The sequence below is a fragment of the Ruditapes philippinarum genome, unplaced genomic scaffold, assembly GCF_026571515.1.
Source record: "Ruditapes philippinarum isolate M1 unplaced genomic scaffold, ASM2657151v2 ctg1690_1_1_1_1, whole genome shotgun sequence".
Lineage (NCBI taxonomy): Eukaryota > Metazoa > Mollusca > Bivalvia > Venerida > Veneridae > Ruditapes > Ruditapes philippinarum.
The window spans coordinates 166,246-184,640 of NW_026856982.1; the positions used below are offsets into that span (position 1 = coordinate 166,246).

General features: G+C 31.3%; 1 protein-coding gene across 1 annotated transcript in view; it reads right to left on the bottom strand.

The window, feature by feature from the left end:
• LOC132748366 (anoctamin-7-like) overlaps positions 1-18,395 on the bottom strand; it is an 87,962-nt gene that overhangs the window by 41,404 nt on the left and 28,163 nt on the right. The window contains 1 exon segment of the mRNA XM_060737954.1: positions 12,519-12,646. Coding sequence (XP_060593937.1) covers positions 12,519-12,646 — 128 coding nt within the window.

An 18,395-nucleotide genomic window follows, 5' to 3' on the forward strand; every position in this document is an offset into this window, starting at 1 on the left:
TCAGACTGCTAATTTATGATAATACACTTGTGATATTGAGCTAGGCTTCAGACTGCTAATTTATGATAATACACTTGTGATATTGAGCTAAGGCTTCAGACTGCTAATTTATGATAATACACTTGTGATATTGAGCTAGGCTTCAGACTGCTAATTTATGATTTACTTGCAGTATAGAGCTGAGGCTTCAAACTGCTAATTTATGATAACACACTTGCAATATTGAGCTCAGAATTCAGACTGCTTAAATTTATGATAACACAAATGCAGAATTGAGCCAGGCTTCAGATTGCTAATTTATGATTTACTTGCAGTATAGAGCTAGGCTTCAGACTGCTAATTTATGATAATACACTTGTGATATTGAGCTAGGCTTCAGACTGCTAATTTATGATAATACACTTGTGATATTGAGCTAAGGCTTCAGACTGCTAATTTATGATAAAACACTTGTGATATTGAGCCAGGCTTCAGACTGCTAATTTATGATAATACACTTGTGATATTGAGCTAAGGCTTCAGACTGCTAATTTATGATAATACACTTGTGATATTGAGCCAGGCTTCAGACTGCTAATTTATGATAATACACTTGTGATATTGAGCCAGGCTTCAGACTGCTAATTTATGATAATACACTTGTGATATTGAGCTAGGCTTCAGACTGCTAATTTATGATAATACACTTGTGATATTGAGCCAGGCTTCAAACTGCTAATTTATGATAATACACTTGTGATATTGAGCTAGGCTTCAGACTGCTAATTTATGATAATACACTTGTGATATTGAGCTAGGCTTCAGACTGCTAATTTATGATTTACTTGCAGAATAGAGCTGAGGCTTCAAACTGCTAATTTATGATAATACACTTGTGATATTGAGCTAAGGCTTCAGACTGCTAATTTATGATAATACACTTGTGATATTGAGCTAGGCTTCAGACTGCTAATTTATGATTTACTCGCAGTATAGAGCTGAGGCTTCAAACTGCTAATTTATGATAATACACTTGTGAAATTGAGCTAAGGCTTCAGACTGCTAATTTATGATAATACACTTGTGATATTGAGCTAGGCTTCAGACTGCTAATTTATGATTTACTTGCAGTATAGAGCTGAGGCTTCAAACTGCTAATTAATGATAATACACTTGTGATATTGAGCTAGGCTTCAGACTGCTAATTTATGATAATACACTTGTGATATTGAGCCAGGCTTCAAACTGCTAATTTATGATAATACACTTGTGATATTGAGCTAAGGCTTCAGACTGCTAATTTATGATAATACACTTGTGATATTGAGCTAGGCTTCAGACTGCTAATTTATGATAATACACTTGTGATATTGAGCTAAGGCTTCAGACTGCTAATTTATGATAATACACTTGTGATATTGAGCTAGGCTTCAGACTGCTAATTTATGATAATACACTTGTGATATTGAGCTAAGGCTTCAGACTGCTAATTTATGATAATACACTTGTGATATTGAGCCAGGCTTCAAACTGCTAATTTATGATAATACACTTGTGATATTGAGCAAAGGCTTCAGACTGCTAATTTATGATAATACACTTGTGATATTGAGCTAGGCTTCAGACTGCTAATTTATGATTTACTTGCAGTATAGAGCTGAGGCTTCAAACTGCTAATTTATGATAATACACTTGTGATATTGAGCTAAGGCTTCAGACTGCTAATTTATGATAATACACTTGTGATATTGAGCTAAGGCTTCAAACTGCTAATTTATGATAATACACTTGTGATATTGAGCTAGGCTTCAGACTGCTAATTTATGATAATACACTTGTGATATTGAGCTAAGGCTTCAGACTGCTAATTTATGATTTACTTGCAGTATAGAGCTGAGGCTTCAAACTGCTAATTTATGATAATACACTTGTGATATTGAGCTAAGGCTTCAGACTGCTAATTTATGATAATACACTTTCAGTATTGAGCTAGGCTTCAGACTGCTAATTTATGATAATACACTTGTGGTATTGAGCTAATTTAGGCTTCAGACTGCTAATTTATGATAATAAACTTGTGATATTGGGCCAGGCTTCAGATTGCTAATTTATGATTTACTTGCAGTATAGAGCTGAGGCTTCAAACTGCTAATTAATGATAATACACTTGTGATATTGAGCTAAGGCTTCAGACTGCTAATTTATGATAATACACTTGTGATATTGAGCTAAGGCTTCAGACTGCTAATTTATGATAATACACTTGTGATATTGAGCTAAGGCTTCAGACTGCTAATTTATGATAATACACTTGTGATATTGAGCCAGGCTTCAGACTGCTAATTTATGATAATACACTTTCAGTATTGAGCTAGGCTTCAGACTGCTAATTTATGATAATACACTTGTGGTATAGAGCTAATTTAGGCTTCAGACTGCTAATTTATGATAATAAACTTTCAGTATAGAGCTAGGCTTCAGACTTCCAATTTGTGCAGTGTTACATTTAGGCAATACTAGATTTGCATTTGGTTGTTTAGCATTTTAATATCACACTATAGAAACGTAAAATAGGACATTAAGATGTGCCCATCCATTTCACTGCCTTGTTAGTCGCCGGTAGAAACCGGCGACAATATTTGTAATAGTTTAATATTATACCTATGGTAGGAGAAGCCCTTAAAATCTGAAAATAAAAGCATATCAAACATTGAACAGTTAAAGACAACAATTATTTTTCAGTAATCACAAAAAATCAAACATATTGATAACTTTGCTCATTGGAATGAAATATGCACATATTACGTCTTAAAAAAGCAACATTACAATTTTCATCAAATGAAATCAATAACTTATCCCCAAGGATCAGTCATTGAATATTAGAGATACTTTTACTTTTTTCTGTGTGTCAAGCATTGCTATTTTATTAATATATAAATCATGAATGATATTTGAAATGACACTTTAGAATTATTTGGTTGTTTATTTTTTTATGAGACCCCTTTTATATTACATTATTTTATCTAATTATAAACAAAATGCTCCCTGGTCTTTCGTAAGAATCACGTGACTACAATGTTTATATATGTTGTATATCGTTATAAAATCTATAAATAGTTACAGATTGCTGATAAGACAGGTAACTTTTAATGGTCTGGTAACTTGATAAGATTATATCATTGTAATTTTGTACAGATAATTACATAAGTTATTTTTTAAATCAGGTTCATACTTTATGATCATTTAGAGAACCTGTTTACATTAAAAATACATTTATCAAACCTTTTTCCTTTCTTCTTTGGTAAAGGGGTTTACTTGGCCCTTTCTGTAAAACATTCCGACAGGAAAGTTCAAACCTAGTTTTAGGGGTTGAACATTTTTCCCAAAATAATGTTATGCTTAAGAAGAGGCCAACATTTGAAAATATATAATGGTAATCGTTGATTTCGGTATATTCCGTCGGCCGCACGCAGGTTTCCAAAAAACGGTATGCGTCAGGGTCCCGATAGATCCGCACCCAGAGTACATAGAAAAAAATAATAAACTATCTTTGTGTTCGATAGTTTTCGCCACTGAAGACGTTAATTTTAATCGTATGTCACGATTGGAAATACGTTTTTGTATTATTCAACTAAATTTATATATTTTTTCGATAGCACATCAATTGATGTACAACACATTTTACAATAAAATTGTATTGTTTCAGTAATAATTAAACAATATATTTTCATCGTCACTTTGCAAAATCCGAATGATCGGAATAGCCCGGTAATTATCTGAATCTGAACAGTAACCTATACGGATTTCAATGTATGGTACAACGTATATGTATAAAGAAAAAATTACAAGCAGAATTACCAGCATAGCACTTGCCTTACAAGCCTCAGTTGGCAAAACATTACTCAACTCATTGTTCCTCTTTTTTTATACTTGAACCCATTAAACTTAATATATTTTCTTTATTATGATAATACAATCATTTTTTCTATTCCGCTAGATGCTTGCATCAAAATCTCTACTTGTTGCTCTATAGACAGTAAAGGGATAGAGGACATGTTCAAATCTATCTTGGTCTGCACTGGTTTGCAAGAGGTAGAATCAGTTCTGCTAGAAATTTGAATAAGACTGACTTGAAAAGAAAAACACTATGCAGACCATGATGTCCTTTTTGATTTTTGGTTTTTCAATGGATGAGGGGGTAAAAATCACTGAGTCTCAGCCCCAAACTTTTTTAGCAAAGGGGTTTAAATCATAACACAGTGAAAAAGGGGGGTGTTAAAAACCCTTTGAAAATCAGCTGGGAAAATGTCAGTCCATTTAAAGGAAAACTTTTTTGTCCTTTTGTGCCAGGGGATTTGCAGTTTTCTCCAAAAATTTAAATTTTTAAAAACTTTAAATTTTTCCCCGGTAAGTCTTTTGGAATTTTAAATTAACCATTTCCAAATTAAGACGGGGTGTAGACCCTCAATCAATATTGAGAGCTTATAAACAGAATCATGTTGATATTCTTTAAAATGTGTTTTTTATTTTATTCTTTATCACCAAAAAAATTCAACATAAAAAATTTACTTATTTTGGTTTGGGAAATTTAAGTTTCCCTTTTTTTCTATAAATATAAAACAGAATAATTTTATTATAAATGAAAATTTTTTCGGGTTTTTGTTTTTTCAGCACCTAAACCCCAACCCACAGTGGGGGTTTCATTTTAAACAGGAAAGATGTTTTTTGGGGTTTTTAAAATCCCTTTGGGTGTTACTTTTTTTAACTTCAAAGCTACACTGGGGTTTTAAAAAACAAACCTAAACCTTTTTGCTGGACCCTTTTAAAGTTGCAATTATAAAGTGAGGCCCACCAGAATTTCTAATAACCCACACAGGGTTTAAAGGGTTGGTTTGAAATTCTTATGCCTCAACCATTGACAGCAACCTCTCAACCAAAAGGGGCTAATAAAAAATTGTTTAGTTTTTAGGAAATTAGAAAATTTTTGAAATTTCAGGTGGGGGCGTGGGGCCAAGGTTTTAAATTTTTAAGGGGTTTGGGTCATAGCAATTACTTTTTTAAAGTTAATCCAAAGGGTTAAATTTAACTATTTTTTGAAACGGGAATAGAAATTAAAGATCAATCTGGATAAATAGAAGAAAGGCAGAGTTATAAATTAGAAATTTTTTTTTAAAACATTTAAAAATTCTTGCAAAAATTGTTTTTCCCTTTTTCATTTTGTTAAAAAGAAACCCATTATGAAAATTTTGGGAATTTCAAAGGAAAAATTATTAAGGTTTGGCCAATGGTTTCCCCTTTAAATTGGGGTAACCCCTGCAAATTTTTCTTTTACATTTTTTTTTTGCATTAAAATCACTGCTATTGAAGAAAACCCCCAGGAAATCATCCCTGATATTACTTAAATTTATTACCTTTTCTCAGTCATCAACATGCGGTATTTTACAGGATTCAGGAAATACAACATTGCCATCAATGGTTTTTAGGGCTTAAAACAGCACGTTTGCCAGATTTTTGTAAATTTTTCCCATAAAAAATTTTAACTTTTGAAATTTTTTCTGAAAAATTTTGTCAATTATTATAGAAACAAACATCCAACCCTTTGGGCCCTTTTGAAATTTGTAACCCAACAGAAAAAAACTGTGAGTTTTAATGAATAAAAATTAAATTGTTTTAAATAGCCTTTTAGAGATTAAAAAAAGAAAAAAAAAGAGGAAATAAAAAAATTTTTAAAACTTTAAATGAAAAAATTATGAAAGGATCAGTATTTACACCCTTTTAACCCACTAAAATCATTTCCCAGCCCTTTGATGTAAAAAGTGTAAACCTTGCCCTTTTTGACCTTGAGGTTTAAAATTTTTATACAGGGTTTGACAAAATCCCATCATTCCCCCTGATTTATGAAAAGTTATTTTAAAACCTTTTTGAAAGAAATTTAAAGATTTATTGTCAATACCCCTACGGGGGAATATGTATTTTTATAAAAAAATTTCCCTTTTAAAGTTTTAATTTTGGTGACCTTGAATTTTGGCTTGACCCTTTGACATAGAAAACCTGAATCTTTCTTTGCAACTTGCCCAATCCACTTTTTAAAAATTTTATCTAAAAAATAAAAGATAGGGCCAAAAAACCAGAAAAGACGGACAGATAAAAAAAAACTAAATTCAAAATACCCTGATTGGTGGAAATAAAAAGAAGCTTTTTAAACAGTTTTATGAGACCCTGTACGGGGGGGCAAAGCAATTTCATTTTTGGTTTCCCCATTAAAGGTAATACAATGTAAAATTTATGCCCCTTTAATATACTATATGAATAAAATCTTTGCTGAAAATTTAAAAGGGGCCCTTAAAAAATTATTTTGTACTTCAGGCACAACTTTTTAATATTTCCCCTAGAGTTTTACTGCAGGAGGTATTCAAATTTCTTAAAAAGGATAATTTATTTCTAAAAGGGTGTCATGAACTCCTATTTTTTTATCACAAAAAAAAAGTAAACAAAGATAAATTTTCCCTAAAAATCATTGTAAATTTTGGGTTTCCCCGGGTCGATTTTGGGTTTTTAGAATGACATTTTACATTAAACAGGGAAATATCTTATCCCCTTTTTAAACTTTAAAGTTTTAAATCCCTTTACCCTTATGGCAAATTTCATATTTTTAGACCATTAAAGTAAATATAGAAAGCCATCATATGAAAAATTATTTGCAGAATTATTAATTTTTATGGTGTACCAATGCTGGGTTTCCGGGTTTCTAAAATGTTAGGGCCTAGGGGAAATTGACCCTGTTAGTTTAAATGATCAGATATTTATCTTCATCAGAATTAAATTTCCATGAAAATGAGATTTTTGAATACATTAATATGAAAAAAAAGGGTTTTTTAAAAAAAAAAAAGGGGGGGGGGAAAAAAAAAAAAAAAAAAAAAAAAAAAAAGGTTTTTCCCAAAAACCAAAAATTTTAAAAAAAAAAAAATTTTTTTTTTTAAAAAATTAAAAAAGTCAATTAAAAACCCCTTTTTTAAAAAATTTTTTTAAAAAAAAAAATTTAAAAAAAAAATTTTTTTAAAAACCAAAAATTTTTCCCCCTTTTTTTTTTTTTTTTTTTTTTTTTTTTTTTTTTTTTTTTTTTTTTTTTTTTTTTTTTTTTTTTTTTTTAAATTTTTTTTTTTTTAATTTTTTTTTTTTGCCCTTTTTTTTTACAACAAAATTTTTAAGGGGCCAATGGGGACAATAAATTTTGCCATTAAACAAATTTCCCAATTAAATTTTTTTAAAAAATTTTTTTTTAATTTTTTTTCCCTGTGACAAAAAATTATGGTCATATGAAAAAAAAAAATTTTTGCCAAAGTTTACAAAACTTCAATATTTTAAGCAAAAACTTCCTTTTTTCATGTTTTAAAACAAATTTTTAGAAAATTTAATTGGGAAACTTAAAGGGAAAAAAATTGTTTTTTTTTTTATTTGTTTTTAGTCATAAGGTTTTTTAATGGGTTTTGTAAAAACTCATTTGGATTGAATATGTTGAAAAAAATATTTTAAAAAGATACTAAAAAGAGTCCCAATAAAGGTTTTTTGTGGGGAGGGGTCCCCCAAAGGGGCATAACCAAATTTTACCTGTTTCCATTTTTTGTTTAAAATTAATAAAAAGTGAAACAAAAAAAATGGTCAAATTTTTTTTCTGTATAACAGTAAAAATGTTACCTTTTTTTGGGATGTGGAAAATTTTAAAAAAATTTTTAAATTTTGTGTTAATTTTTAAATGCAAAAAAAATTTTTTTGTTGAAAAATTAAAATTTTGCCTCAAATGTAATTTTTAAATTAATTTTCAATTTTTTTTTTTTTTTAATTTTTTTGTTTGGGTAATTATCACCACCCCTGGAAATTTTTAGCTTTACTTTTTGTTAAAAAAAAATCCCGGGAAATTTTAAACCCTTTTTAAAAAAACCAAAAATTTTTTAAAAGTGTAGTCTTACCTTTTTTTATTTTTGCGGTTGGGGGTTCCCAAAAGGTTTAAAAAAGGAGAGTGTTTATGAACTTTTATTTTTCCCTTTTACCCATTTATTCCCTTAACCATTGCCAAAAAAAAAGTTATTTAAAAAATTTAATTTAAAATTTCCCTTTTTTTGAATTAACCTTTTAATTTATTTTTAAATTTCCCTCCCTTTTTTTTTGGGCCCATATAAAAACCGATTGGGTTTTCCCTCAGGCAAAAGGGTTAATTTAGAAAATTTAACCCAAACTTTTTTGCCCGTTAAATACCAAAACCCTTGGGAACCTATCTTGTCCAAAGGGTGAAACCCAAAATAACTTACATGCCCTTTTTTCCAAATGTTTTTCAATTTAAATTAAAGTATAAAAAATATATATATGTTTGTCATATGATAAAAAAAGCAAAACACCCGACAAACTTATGCTTTAAAATTTTTATTTTTTTTAAATTTTTAACCCAAATCATTTTTTTTCGAACTTCATTTTGAAATAAATATTGTAATTTATATTTGAAATTAATCATTTTCAAATCCCCTTTCCCGGAATGAAATTTTTTAAACCGCGTCATGACAAAACCAAAAAATTGGGGACTTGCAACCAGATGGATCCAGACCAAACCTGGCGCAAAATCTGATCAGGAATCCCTGCTGTTCGTATCAGTTTTTCTACTTGGGTTTTGGGGTTTTAAACGAAAGCCTGGTTCTGATCAAACCCCGCGGGGGAAACCAGGCTGGTTCCCGGATCCCCGCTGGTCGCAAACGCATTTTTTGGTTTTGTCAAGGCGTGGCTCATTTACTTTTTTTTGGGGTTTATACATTTAGGGAAACCCTTGAAAGTAACGAATAGGGGGGCAAAACCAATTTTATCCCTTGGGGGGGGGCTCTAAAAAAACCTTTTCCAAAATCCCTTTTTTAGATTTTCCACATTACCCTTTTAAACTTTCCAATATTGTTCAAATCGTTTTTTCCCAATTTAAATGGGTAAATTAAAAGTGGGGGAAATTTTTAACTGAGCATTAGTTTGTTTTGTTTTTAAAGGGTGTAATTGTTTATTGCAAAAAGCATTTCAATTAAAAAATTTTGCCCGTCAAATAAAATTATAGATCAGTCAAAGAACAGACAGACAAAATTCCAACTGTTTTAAAAAAAATTTACAATGACAGTATTAAACCCAAAACCAAAAAGAAAATAATGGTGGGGGCGGCTGATCAAATTTTAAAGGGAAAATTTCTAGTATCATCTCCATTATATTTCATGAAGTGTTTTCCCAAAAAATTTATTTTAACCCATATAAAAATTTTTTTGTGAGATATTTACTAAGATCAGGCATCATAATAAAAAATAAATGTCAGATTTTAAAAGATTGCTAATTTGAAACAAAAAGTGAAAAGATATTCATGGGGAATTATTAAAATATAATTGTATCATAGGGTTTTGGGGGCCTTTCTGTTAAAAAATTTCAGAGGGTTTAAAAAACCCATGTCATAATGTATTACAATTGCAGTGCGTTAACTGGAGTGCAGGTATTAGTTACCCCAATCCCGATCATGCCCCCTTGGGTTGGCTCATTTTTTTCTGGGTTTAATTAAAATTTACAGTGACAACCAAAAGAAAGGGGTAGCATCAAAAGAAGTGGGGGGGGGGTTTTCACCCTCGTACAAAAACAGATTTGCCTCGTGTTTTGGTGCCCCTTTCTATTAAAAAAACTAAAGAAAGGGAAAAAAATGTGTAAACAGCCTGGTTGTCTAAAAATTTAAATTAACAATAAGAAAATGAAATTCAATGCAGAATTGAAAACGTTGAAAGCTAACTTGACAATCCCTTTTGAGAGAAGGAGAAAAAGGGAAAAAAAACACCCTTTAGCAACCAAATTTGAAACCCAAATTTGTTGTGAAATATCATCCCCATTAATTCAAACTAAATTTTTTTCTCCAGTCATAAAAATACCTGTGTTTTAAAGGTTTTCCAGTACTTATTCAGTCAAATAAAAAGCTCATTATTACACATTTTAAAAAAAAAAAAAAATATCTTCTTTTTTTTTTGTGAAAAAGTATTTTCAAACAATAAAAATTGTTTTTTAAAAAATTACACAAACAAATTAATTTTTTTTTCCCCTGAAAAAATATTGGAAACAAAGTTAGAAAATTTTCTTTTAATTTTTTAGCCCGATTTTGTAAGCGTTTTCCAAAATTTTTAAATCTTTTTTCACAATTTTTTGTAAAACCCAATTGCCTTTTTTTAGTAAATAAAATGTTTACTTTGCAAAAAAAATGGCGGAAAAAAATTAAACTGTCATGCAGGGGATTTGTTGCCCAAAAAATTGGGAAACAAAAATTTAAAATTCTCTCCCCATCCTGAAAAATTTCTATAAATCTGATGAATATCAGGTTTATGGGATTCCCATTAAATTGTCAGTGGGTCTAGTAAATTTTTTATATCATCCCCTATATGCCGACATTTTTTAGGGTTTATATCCGTTGTTTTATTTATTTTTAAGGGGTCTGGGGTATCCAAAATTGGGGCTTGTTTAATCGTTGCAGTGAAACTGATGGTGGTTTTCCTTTTTGGCTCAGTTTTCTAGATGGTTATGTCATATGCATAATAATGACTTCCGACATGTAATATTGGGAAGCTTTGTTACAGAAAGAATTTCCCGGGCATAAAGAATTAACTTCTAAATAGTTTTGTGCCTCACTGTCCTCTCCCAAAACAAATATAGGGATGATTTTGGGGAAATTTGTTTTTTTTTTAAATTTTTAAAACGAGAATTATTTTTTAAACTTTGTAACCAAAAAAAACTTTTTTTTAATTTTATAAATGAAAAAATTTCCCAAAGGATGACTTTTCAAAAATTAAACAGCCATGAAAACATCCCGGTTAAACGGTACCCAAATCCCCTTATCTTTTTGGAAGCTAAGCTTCGTTAACATTTTAAGTTCCAAAGCAGGACTCTTGAAATCAATTAGATATATTTAACAGGGTAAATTGAAAACTTAGTTAGGAAGACATAGGAATACATGAATTGAATAATACCTCATTCAAGAGTTATAATTTTGATTTTCAAACCATTTCTTTTCAAAATGGTAAAATAAAAACTTTTTAACTTATGATAGGAAATTGGCATTTTCCTCCAAAAAGAACCTCCAAAGAAACTGCAATTTTACTGACAATGATTTAATCATAAAATCTTGCCAATATGCACTTGGGAAGAGCCATTATTAAAAGTCACTTTATAACAATCGTGATGTGACATTATTGAAGGAATCTCTCAGAAATGAAAGAGGATAATGACCCCTTGAGGAGTTGCACATAGTTCATGACTATCTGCCCACTGCTGCCAACATTCCCCAGTAAAATATCTAGATCTCCACATGGAAAGATTTCCACAGGGAAAACCAAACCTAGCGGTTATATTACTTTTTCCGAGGTCTGTCTCAAATCTCAGGAATTCCATTGGTCAGTGTACATTGTGTGCTGGTTTGAGCTAAAAAAAAAGTCTTTATATAACTTTAGGCCCTGGGTTGAAAACAAGAGCTGTCAGAAGGACAGCGCGCTCGACTTTTTTAGTGCTTGCCTATAAAACAAAACTTTGACAGTTAAGGGCACACAAGACTTTAACTAGGAATTTCTAAGTACAAATCAAGAAACATTTTCACAGAGTTATCTTCTCTTGCTTACAGATAGGTCTCATGATGGCACATAAGAACTCCAACTTCCAAAGTAATATCTCAAATGGTTAGGTCAACAAGTGGACAAGAATGAAAATTTAACTGAGTTTCTAAGTCAAAAAGGGCCATAATTCAAATAAAATCCTTAACAGAATTACCTTCTCCTGCCCATGTTTGGGACCATGATGGTAAACAAGTATCCCAACTTTCAATTTAAAATCTCAACCAGTTCAGTCAAAAAGTTGACTGGTACAAAAAACTTAACCAAGATTCTAAGTCGATAAAAGGCCTTAATTTTTAAAACAAATCCCTGACAGAGTTACCTTCTCTTGCGTACAGATGGGGGTAATGATGTGAAATAGCATTAAAAGTTTCAAAGCAATATCTCAAAGGGTTAAGGCAATAAGTGGATTTTACCCATATTCAATGTATTTTCTAAGTCAAAAAGGGGCATAATTCTGTCAAAAACCTTGACAGAGTTATGTCCTCTTGTCTGTTGATGAAGGTCGTGATGGTAAACAAGTATGGTCAGTTTCAAAGCAATACCTCCAATGGTTTTGAAATAAAGTGAGGTGGTACAAAAAACTTAACCAAGCTCAATACACTTTCTAAGTCAAAAAAGGGCCATAATTCTGTCAAAAACCTTGACAGAGTTATGTACTCTTGTCTGTAGATGGAGGTTATGATGGTGAACAAGTATGGTAAGTTTCAAAGCCATACTTGTAATACTTCTGAAATAAAGTGGGGTGGTACGAAAAACTTAACCAAGGTGTGACGCCAACGCTAACGCCGACGCCGACGCCGGGGCGAGTAGGATAGCTCCCCTTTTCATAGAAAAGTCGAGCTAAAAAGGTACCAATGTCTCCTAAAAAAGATATCCTTCACTCACCTCTTCAATTTCTAGGCCAGTTTTTCTCAAACTTTCCAGGAATTTGTATCTTTTATGATCAAGTGAACCTTTCTGTGTCTGTAACCCTTGTGACTTATCTGTGTCCTCCTCGTACACCAGTAAAAAATCTGTGTAATAAAACAAAACAAAACTTTATGTAACAAAATATACAAAATTTTTCATTGTAAATAAAGTTGTCTTCACGGAGGTGTTTTTTATGTATATGAAATGGCTGTAAATTTTTTTTTTGAGATTTTTATTCTTTCAGGTATTACTGCCTGGACCAATAAGTTAGAAGGAATAACTTTAATAATTTTAATAATAATTTTAGGTCTACCTGCCCTTTGACATGGCATCCTAAAATTTATGAGTATTATTAATTACACAGTCATAGCCCACTATAGCTAAGTACGTCCACTGTCAAAGTCTAGTCTACTATCATAACCCACTGCAGTCCAATGCCATTTAAACCCAATGTATCCTCAAAGCCCACTGCAGTCCACTGTCATTTTAGCCCACTGCAGTCAACAGTCATAGCCCCAGTCTTCCATCATTTTAGCCAAGTCCACCATCAAAGCTGACTGCAGTCAAATGTCATAGCCCAATATGCCCACTGTCATAGCCCAATATGCCCAATGCAGTCAACCATCATAGCCCAGTACAATGCACCGTCCCAGCCATGTCTTATCATAGTCCATTTAATCTTAATTTTAACCTCAGTATTGCCCATTTAAGTGCCTATAGCACGCTAGCATCATCTGATATCATCAAAATTCAGTAACTAAAAGCCAAAGCAAACACATAACCTTGTTTTAAGGTCAGTTCCATTACTGTTCCACAGATTTTTTCTGGAATTTATTTCACATTTCCCTCATCATTTGGTTTTTCTATTACATAGAGCATACGATATGTTCTATCACTAAAAGCTTTCATTTCAGCAAACAAAAATAACATGATATGATTGATTTCAGCTTTTAATACAAAGTCCATTACTGTAAACAAAACTTTGTTATTTGTACATTGGAAGAATAACAGATACTCAAATAAAATTTTAGTACAAAATGTAACAGCATTACTTCCATATTGTATGGAAAAAACTAGAACTCCGCGAGTCGGATGCGTCGCCTTGTGAACAATATAGTTTAGGAGAAGTGGCCAGGACAAAAATGAAATATGAAAACTAACAAAGGGCAATAACTCAAAAAAAAATAGGTGCAGAGCAGCAGTTTCTGTGCACTGCACTTCTTATCAATAAGATCAATCATTCTATGAAGTTTCAAGTCCATATCTTTTATAATTTATGAGAAATGGCCTGGACAAAAATAAAGTATAAAAATTAATAAAGGGTAAAAACTCAAAATTAAGAAATGCAAAGTACCGGTTCTTGTACACTGCACTTTTTTTTAAATTAGATCTATCATCCTATGAAGTTTCAAGTCCATAGCTTTCATACTTGAGGAGAAATGGCCTTGACAAAAATAAAGTATGAAAATAAACAATGGTCAATAACTCAAAAAAATGAGAAACGCAGAGTACCAGTTCTTATGCACTGCACTTCTTCTTAATGAGATCTATCATCCTATGAAGTTTTCAAGACCATAGCTTTTATACTTTCGGAAAATGGCCCGGACAAAAAAAAAGTATGAAATTAACAAAGGGCAATAAACTCATAAAAATAAAAATGTAGAGTACCAGTTCTTGTGCACTGCACTTCTTCTTAATGAGATCTATCATCCTATGGAGTTTCAAGTCCATAGCTTTTATACATTAGGAGAAATGGTCCGGACAAAATTAAAGTATGAAAAATTTACAAAGGGGCAATAAAAACTCAAAAATCAAAGAAGTGCAGAGTACAGTCCTTGTGCACTGCACTTTGGGTTATTGAAAAAAGCATGCATACCAAGTTTGAAGTCAATCCGACTTAAAGTGACTGAGTTTATGCTCCGGACAAGCTTTAGACTAGGGGACGCCGACAACGAACACGCTGCCCACAAAAGTAACCTCCTTTTTCAAGGCCCAACAAAAAACACTCTAGTTTTGATAAAGTATTACTTTCAATATAACTTATTTATATTAGATTAATAATAACAACCATACTGAATTTCACCCATTATATATTATACTCATACTAAAATATTGCAACCCTCTTTATTTAACAGCCACCCCAACTCATATTTTTCATTTCAAGTAAGTTATGATGCCAGGTTTCTTAAGACAAATATACTATAAATTAGAGGTTAATATTATGAGAGATTGAGGGTCAATATTAGGGTAATGTGATATATATTTGAGGCTTATATAAGTAGAGGTATCATATATATTTGAGGAATATATAAGTAGAGGTATGGTTTATTTAAGTAGAATATGGTATATATATTTGAGGAAATATGGTTATGTATTTGAGGTTTATATTAGTAGAGATATGGTAATGTATTTCAAGTTAATATTAGTAGAGATATGGTATATATATTTAAGGTTTATATCATAAGTTATATGGTAATGTATTTCAGGTTTATATTTATTTAGTACAGATATGGTATATATTTGAGGTTAATATAAGAGAAATATGGCATATATTTGAGGTTAATAGGAGAAATATGGCATATATTTGAGGTTAATATTAGGAGAAATATGATATATATTTGGGATTAATTATTAGGAGAAATATGGCATATATTTGAGGTTAATTATTAGGAGAAATATGGTATATATTTGAGGTTAATATTAGGAGAAATATGGCATATATTTGAGGTTAATTATTTGGAGAAATATGGCATATATTTGAGGTTAATTATTAGGAGAAATATGGCATATATTTGAGGTTAATTATTTGGAGAAATATGGCATATATTTGAGGTTAATTATTAGGAGAAATATGGCATATATTTGAGGTTAATTATTAGGAGAAATATGGTATATATTTGAGGTAAATATTAAGAGAGATAAGGTATATATTTGAGGTTTATATTAGAAGAGATTATGGTACATATAATTACTCACAGCACCTTTAGCTATTCTATTAATTTTCTTTTTAATTTCTCATGCAGATTAAATCAGTTTTCAAAATCAATATTAAGAAAAACGTATCTTCTCTGATCAATCATTAACACTCTAGGCTGATGGCTATATCAAGCATCTATCACTAATAAAATTGCTGATGCAAGCAAAAACCTGCTTATCTGATGAAGTGCTATCAAATGTGAGGGAAAAGTTAATGAACCTTGTTTTTTTCAACTCATTGACAGCCAGGCAGTGATTTCAAATCAATAACTTAATCCTTTAATTCAGTGGATCTCAGTTGGCAGCATTTTATTTATCTTTTTTTCGTATATATAATTATAATATAATTGATTGAAAATCATAGAATTAAAACTCAAGACAGGATTAAAATTTACTGACATTTTTAAAACCATTGCTAAACTATAATTATCTATAATTTTCACATTTTTATTGTAAATTTATAGTACAGTTTCACTATTTTATTTGTTTCACAATTGACTTTGAAGGGTATAATATTAGTACATGACTAATGTATGAATAGACATTATCAGGAACTCGGCAAATGTGGGTTTTTCCGAGCTAATCTGTAGGTACAAACTAACTTTGACCATTATAGCTTCACCGTAGTGCACTTCATTTCTCAATAAATAAGTCAACCTGTTTCACTTATTTTCAAAGCTGAAAAAAAAATTTGTTTGTAACTACGGATCAGCTAGGAAAAAACCCAAATATTCTTAATTCCCAAGTAAGTCTATTTTATACTGTATGACATAGTGACAGCACTAAATAATGCTAGCATGCGATGATGTCTTAGCAGAAACTAACCAATCAAATCTATTTATAGCCATGCCTGGTAACTTCAAACATTTTTAAAAAGCCTCACTGGTGGACATGGTAAAATTGGTAAAAATCCAAGTAAAAGTCCCTGCACTAGGAGTTGATTGGTGCCTGAAACAAAATCAGCACAGACACAGTAGTGCAAGAATGGATGAAAGGTATATTTTAAACTTGGCACATTGCTGCCCTTAATTTAACCAATTAATTAGTACCGAGCCCATCTGCTGGTCTGTCTGTCAGTCTGTCATTTCAAAGCTGCCCAGTCTTTACATCATTAGCTGGTTTCTCATTACAAAGCTTTCATCGTCCTTCAGTATCACAAAAATTAATGTATAAAGACTGAGTGCCAAAATCACACCCCAAAGAATTAAAGCTGGAAAAGTCCATTTAAGAAATTCAGAAGCATTATTAAGTTACCAGTGATAAAACTATCTATACAAGAAATATAACACTGCCATTAGTGTGATTTTTGTATCAGACATTATGATACCCAATTTGTTACTCTTAGAAGTCACTTAGTAAATAATAATAGCATCTCAGACGAAATCATATTATAAATTGTTTTGTTTTGGTTTTTTTTGTTTACATTATTAAGTTACATAGACACAGAAATGGTTATTTTTCAGCTTTTCAGTTTATAAAGGCTTAATTTTTAGAGTTTTAAGTGTTAAATGGAAGCAGAGTTTGTCTTGGATAGATACTAATTGGGAACAATTAGTGTTGTACACAAGAGTTTGATTTACACTTCATTAAGGTATTATATTGAAATATTTTAACCTAGAAAAAGTGAGGGATGATGTTGTAAAATGTTTTGATGGGTGAAGTGTGTTCAAAATTTGAGGGGCTTTACTGTCTAGAGGAGAAGCGTTTTGTTCCCTATAGTCAATATACCTCAGGTCTGCCATGGTCACAAGTTCATATCTAATGATTGTGGAGCATAACTTTATATAAAGGATATCAATTATGACCTCAGTCCTAAGTCTTGACTAAGTTTGAACCTAAGTGAACAAAGTTAACCTATACTTATTCCATTGTTTAGTCAGTATAACTGAACACACATAACATAAAATCATCATTTAATATATATATGCATCACAGTACATGTATATGAAAACAAATATCATTTACAATGAGTTTTTTAGTTTCATCATTCGGAACTATTTTTCCTGCGTAACAATAAATCAGGTTTGGGATTTGGTCAAGCTCGGTCAAAAACATCTCTGAATTCATAATATGTGAAGTAAATAAAGCGGCTTGCCTCAAAACCTGCCTACTAAATATACTCAGTATATCATAATATGAGCCGTGTTATGACAAAACCAACATAATGGTTTTGCGACCAGCATGGATCCAGACCAGCCTGCGCATCCGCGCAGTCTGATCAGGATCCATGCTGTTCGCTTATCAACTCTATTACAAGTGGAGAAACTGACAGCGAACAGCATGGATCCTAATCAGACTGCGCGGACGTGCAGGTTGGTCTGGATCCATGCTGGTCGCAAAACCATTATGTTGGTTTTGTCATGACGCGGCTCATATATTCTATTGACTTGCATTAAGAACTCCCCGAGGACACCAGATATTTCCAGGATTTTGCTATTCCTCACTTTTTATTCTGTAAATATAGCAGAAAATGTGCTGCCTAATTTAGTTAATGGTTTATCTGATATTGACCACTTTTATACGTCCCATAGGTGGCGAAAAATATCAGGGGAGATAATTTTCCTCAACAGTCACGTCACATAGGTGGCAAAACATATCAAGGGATAAGTTACCAGAACCGTAACTTTTTCCTCCCTTAATATAAATGTATTGTCAGATAACTGTAAATGTATAGGAATAAAACAGCAGATAGGCTATAGTGTATTACCACATCTTAGATTGTATTAAAATATCATCATAACAAAAATCCCATCAGTTTATAGAATAACAAATTGTAAACACCATTAAAAAAATATCTGATACAAGGGAAATCTTGATTATATTATTATGTATAGCTGTCTGGTCTAAATATAAACAACATTGAATCTAAAGTTGACA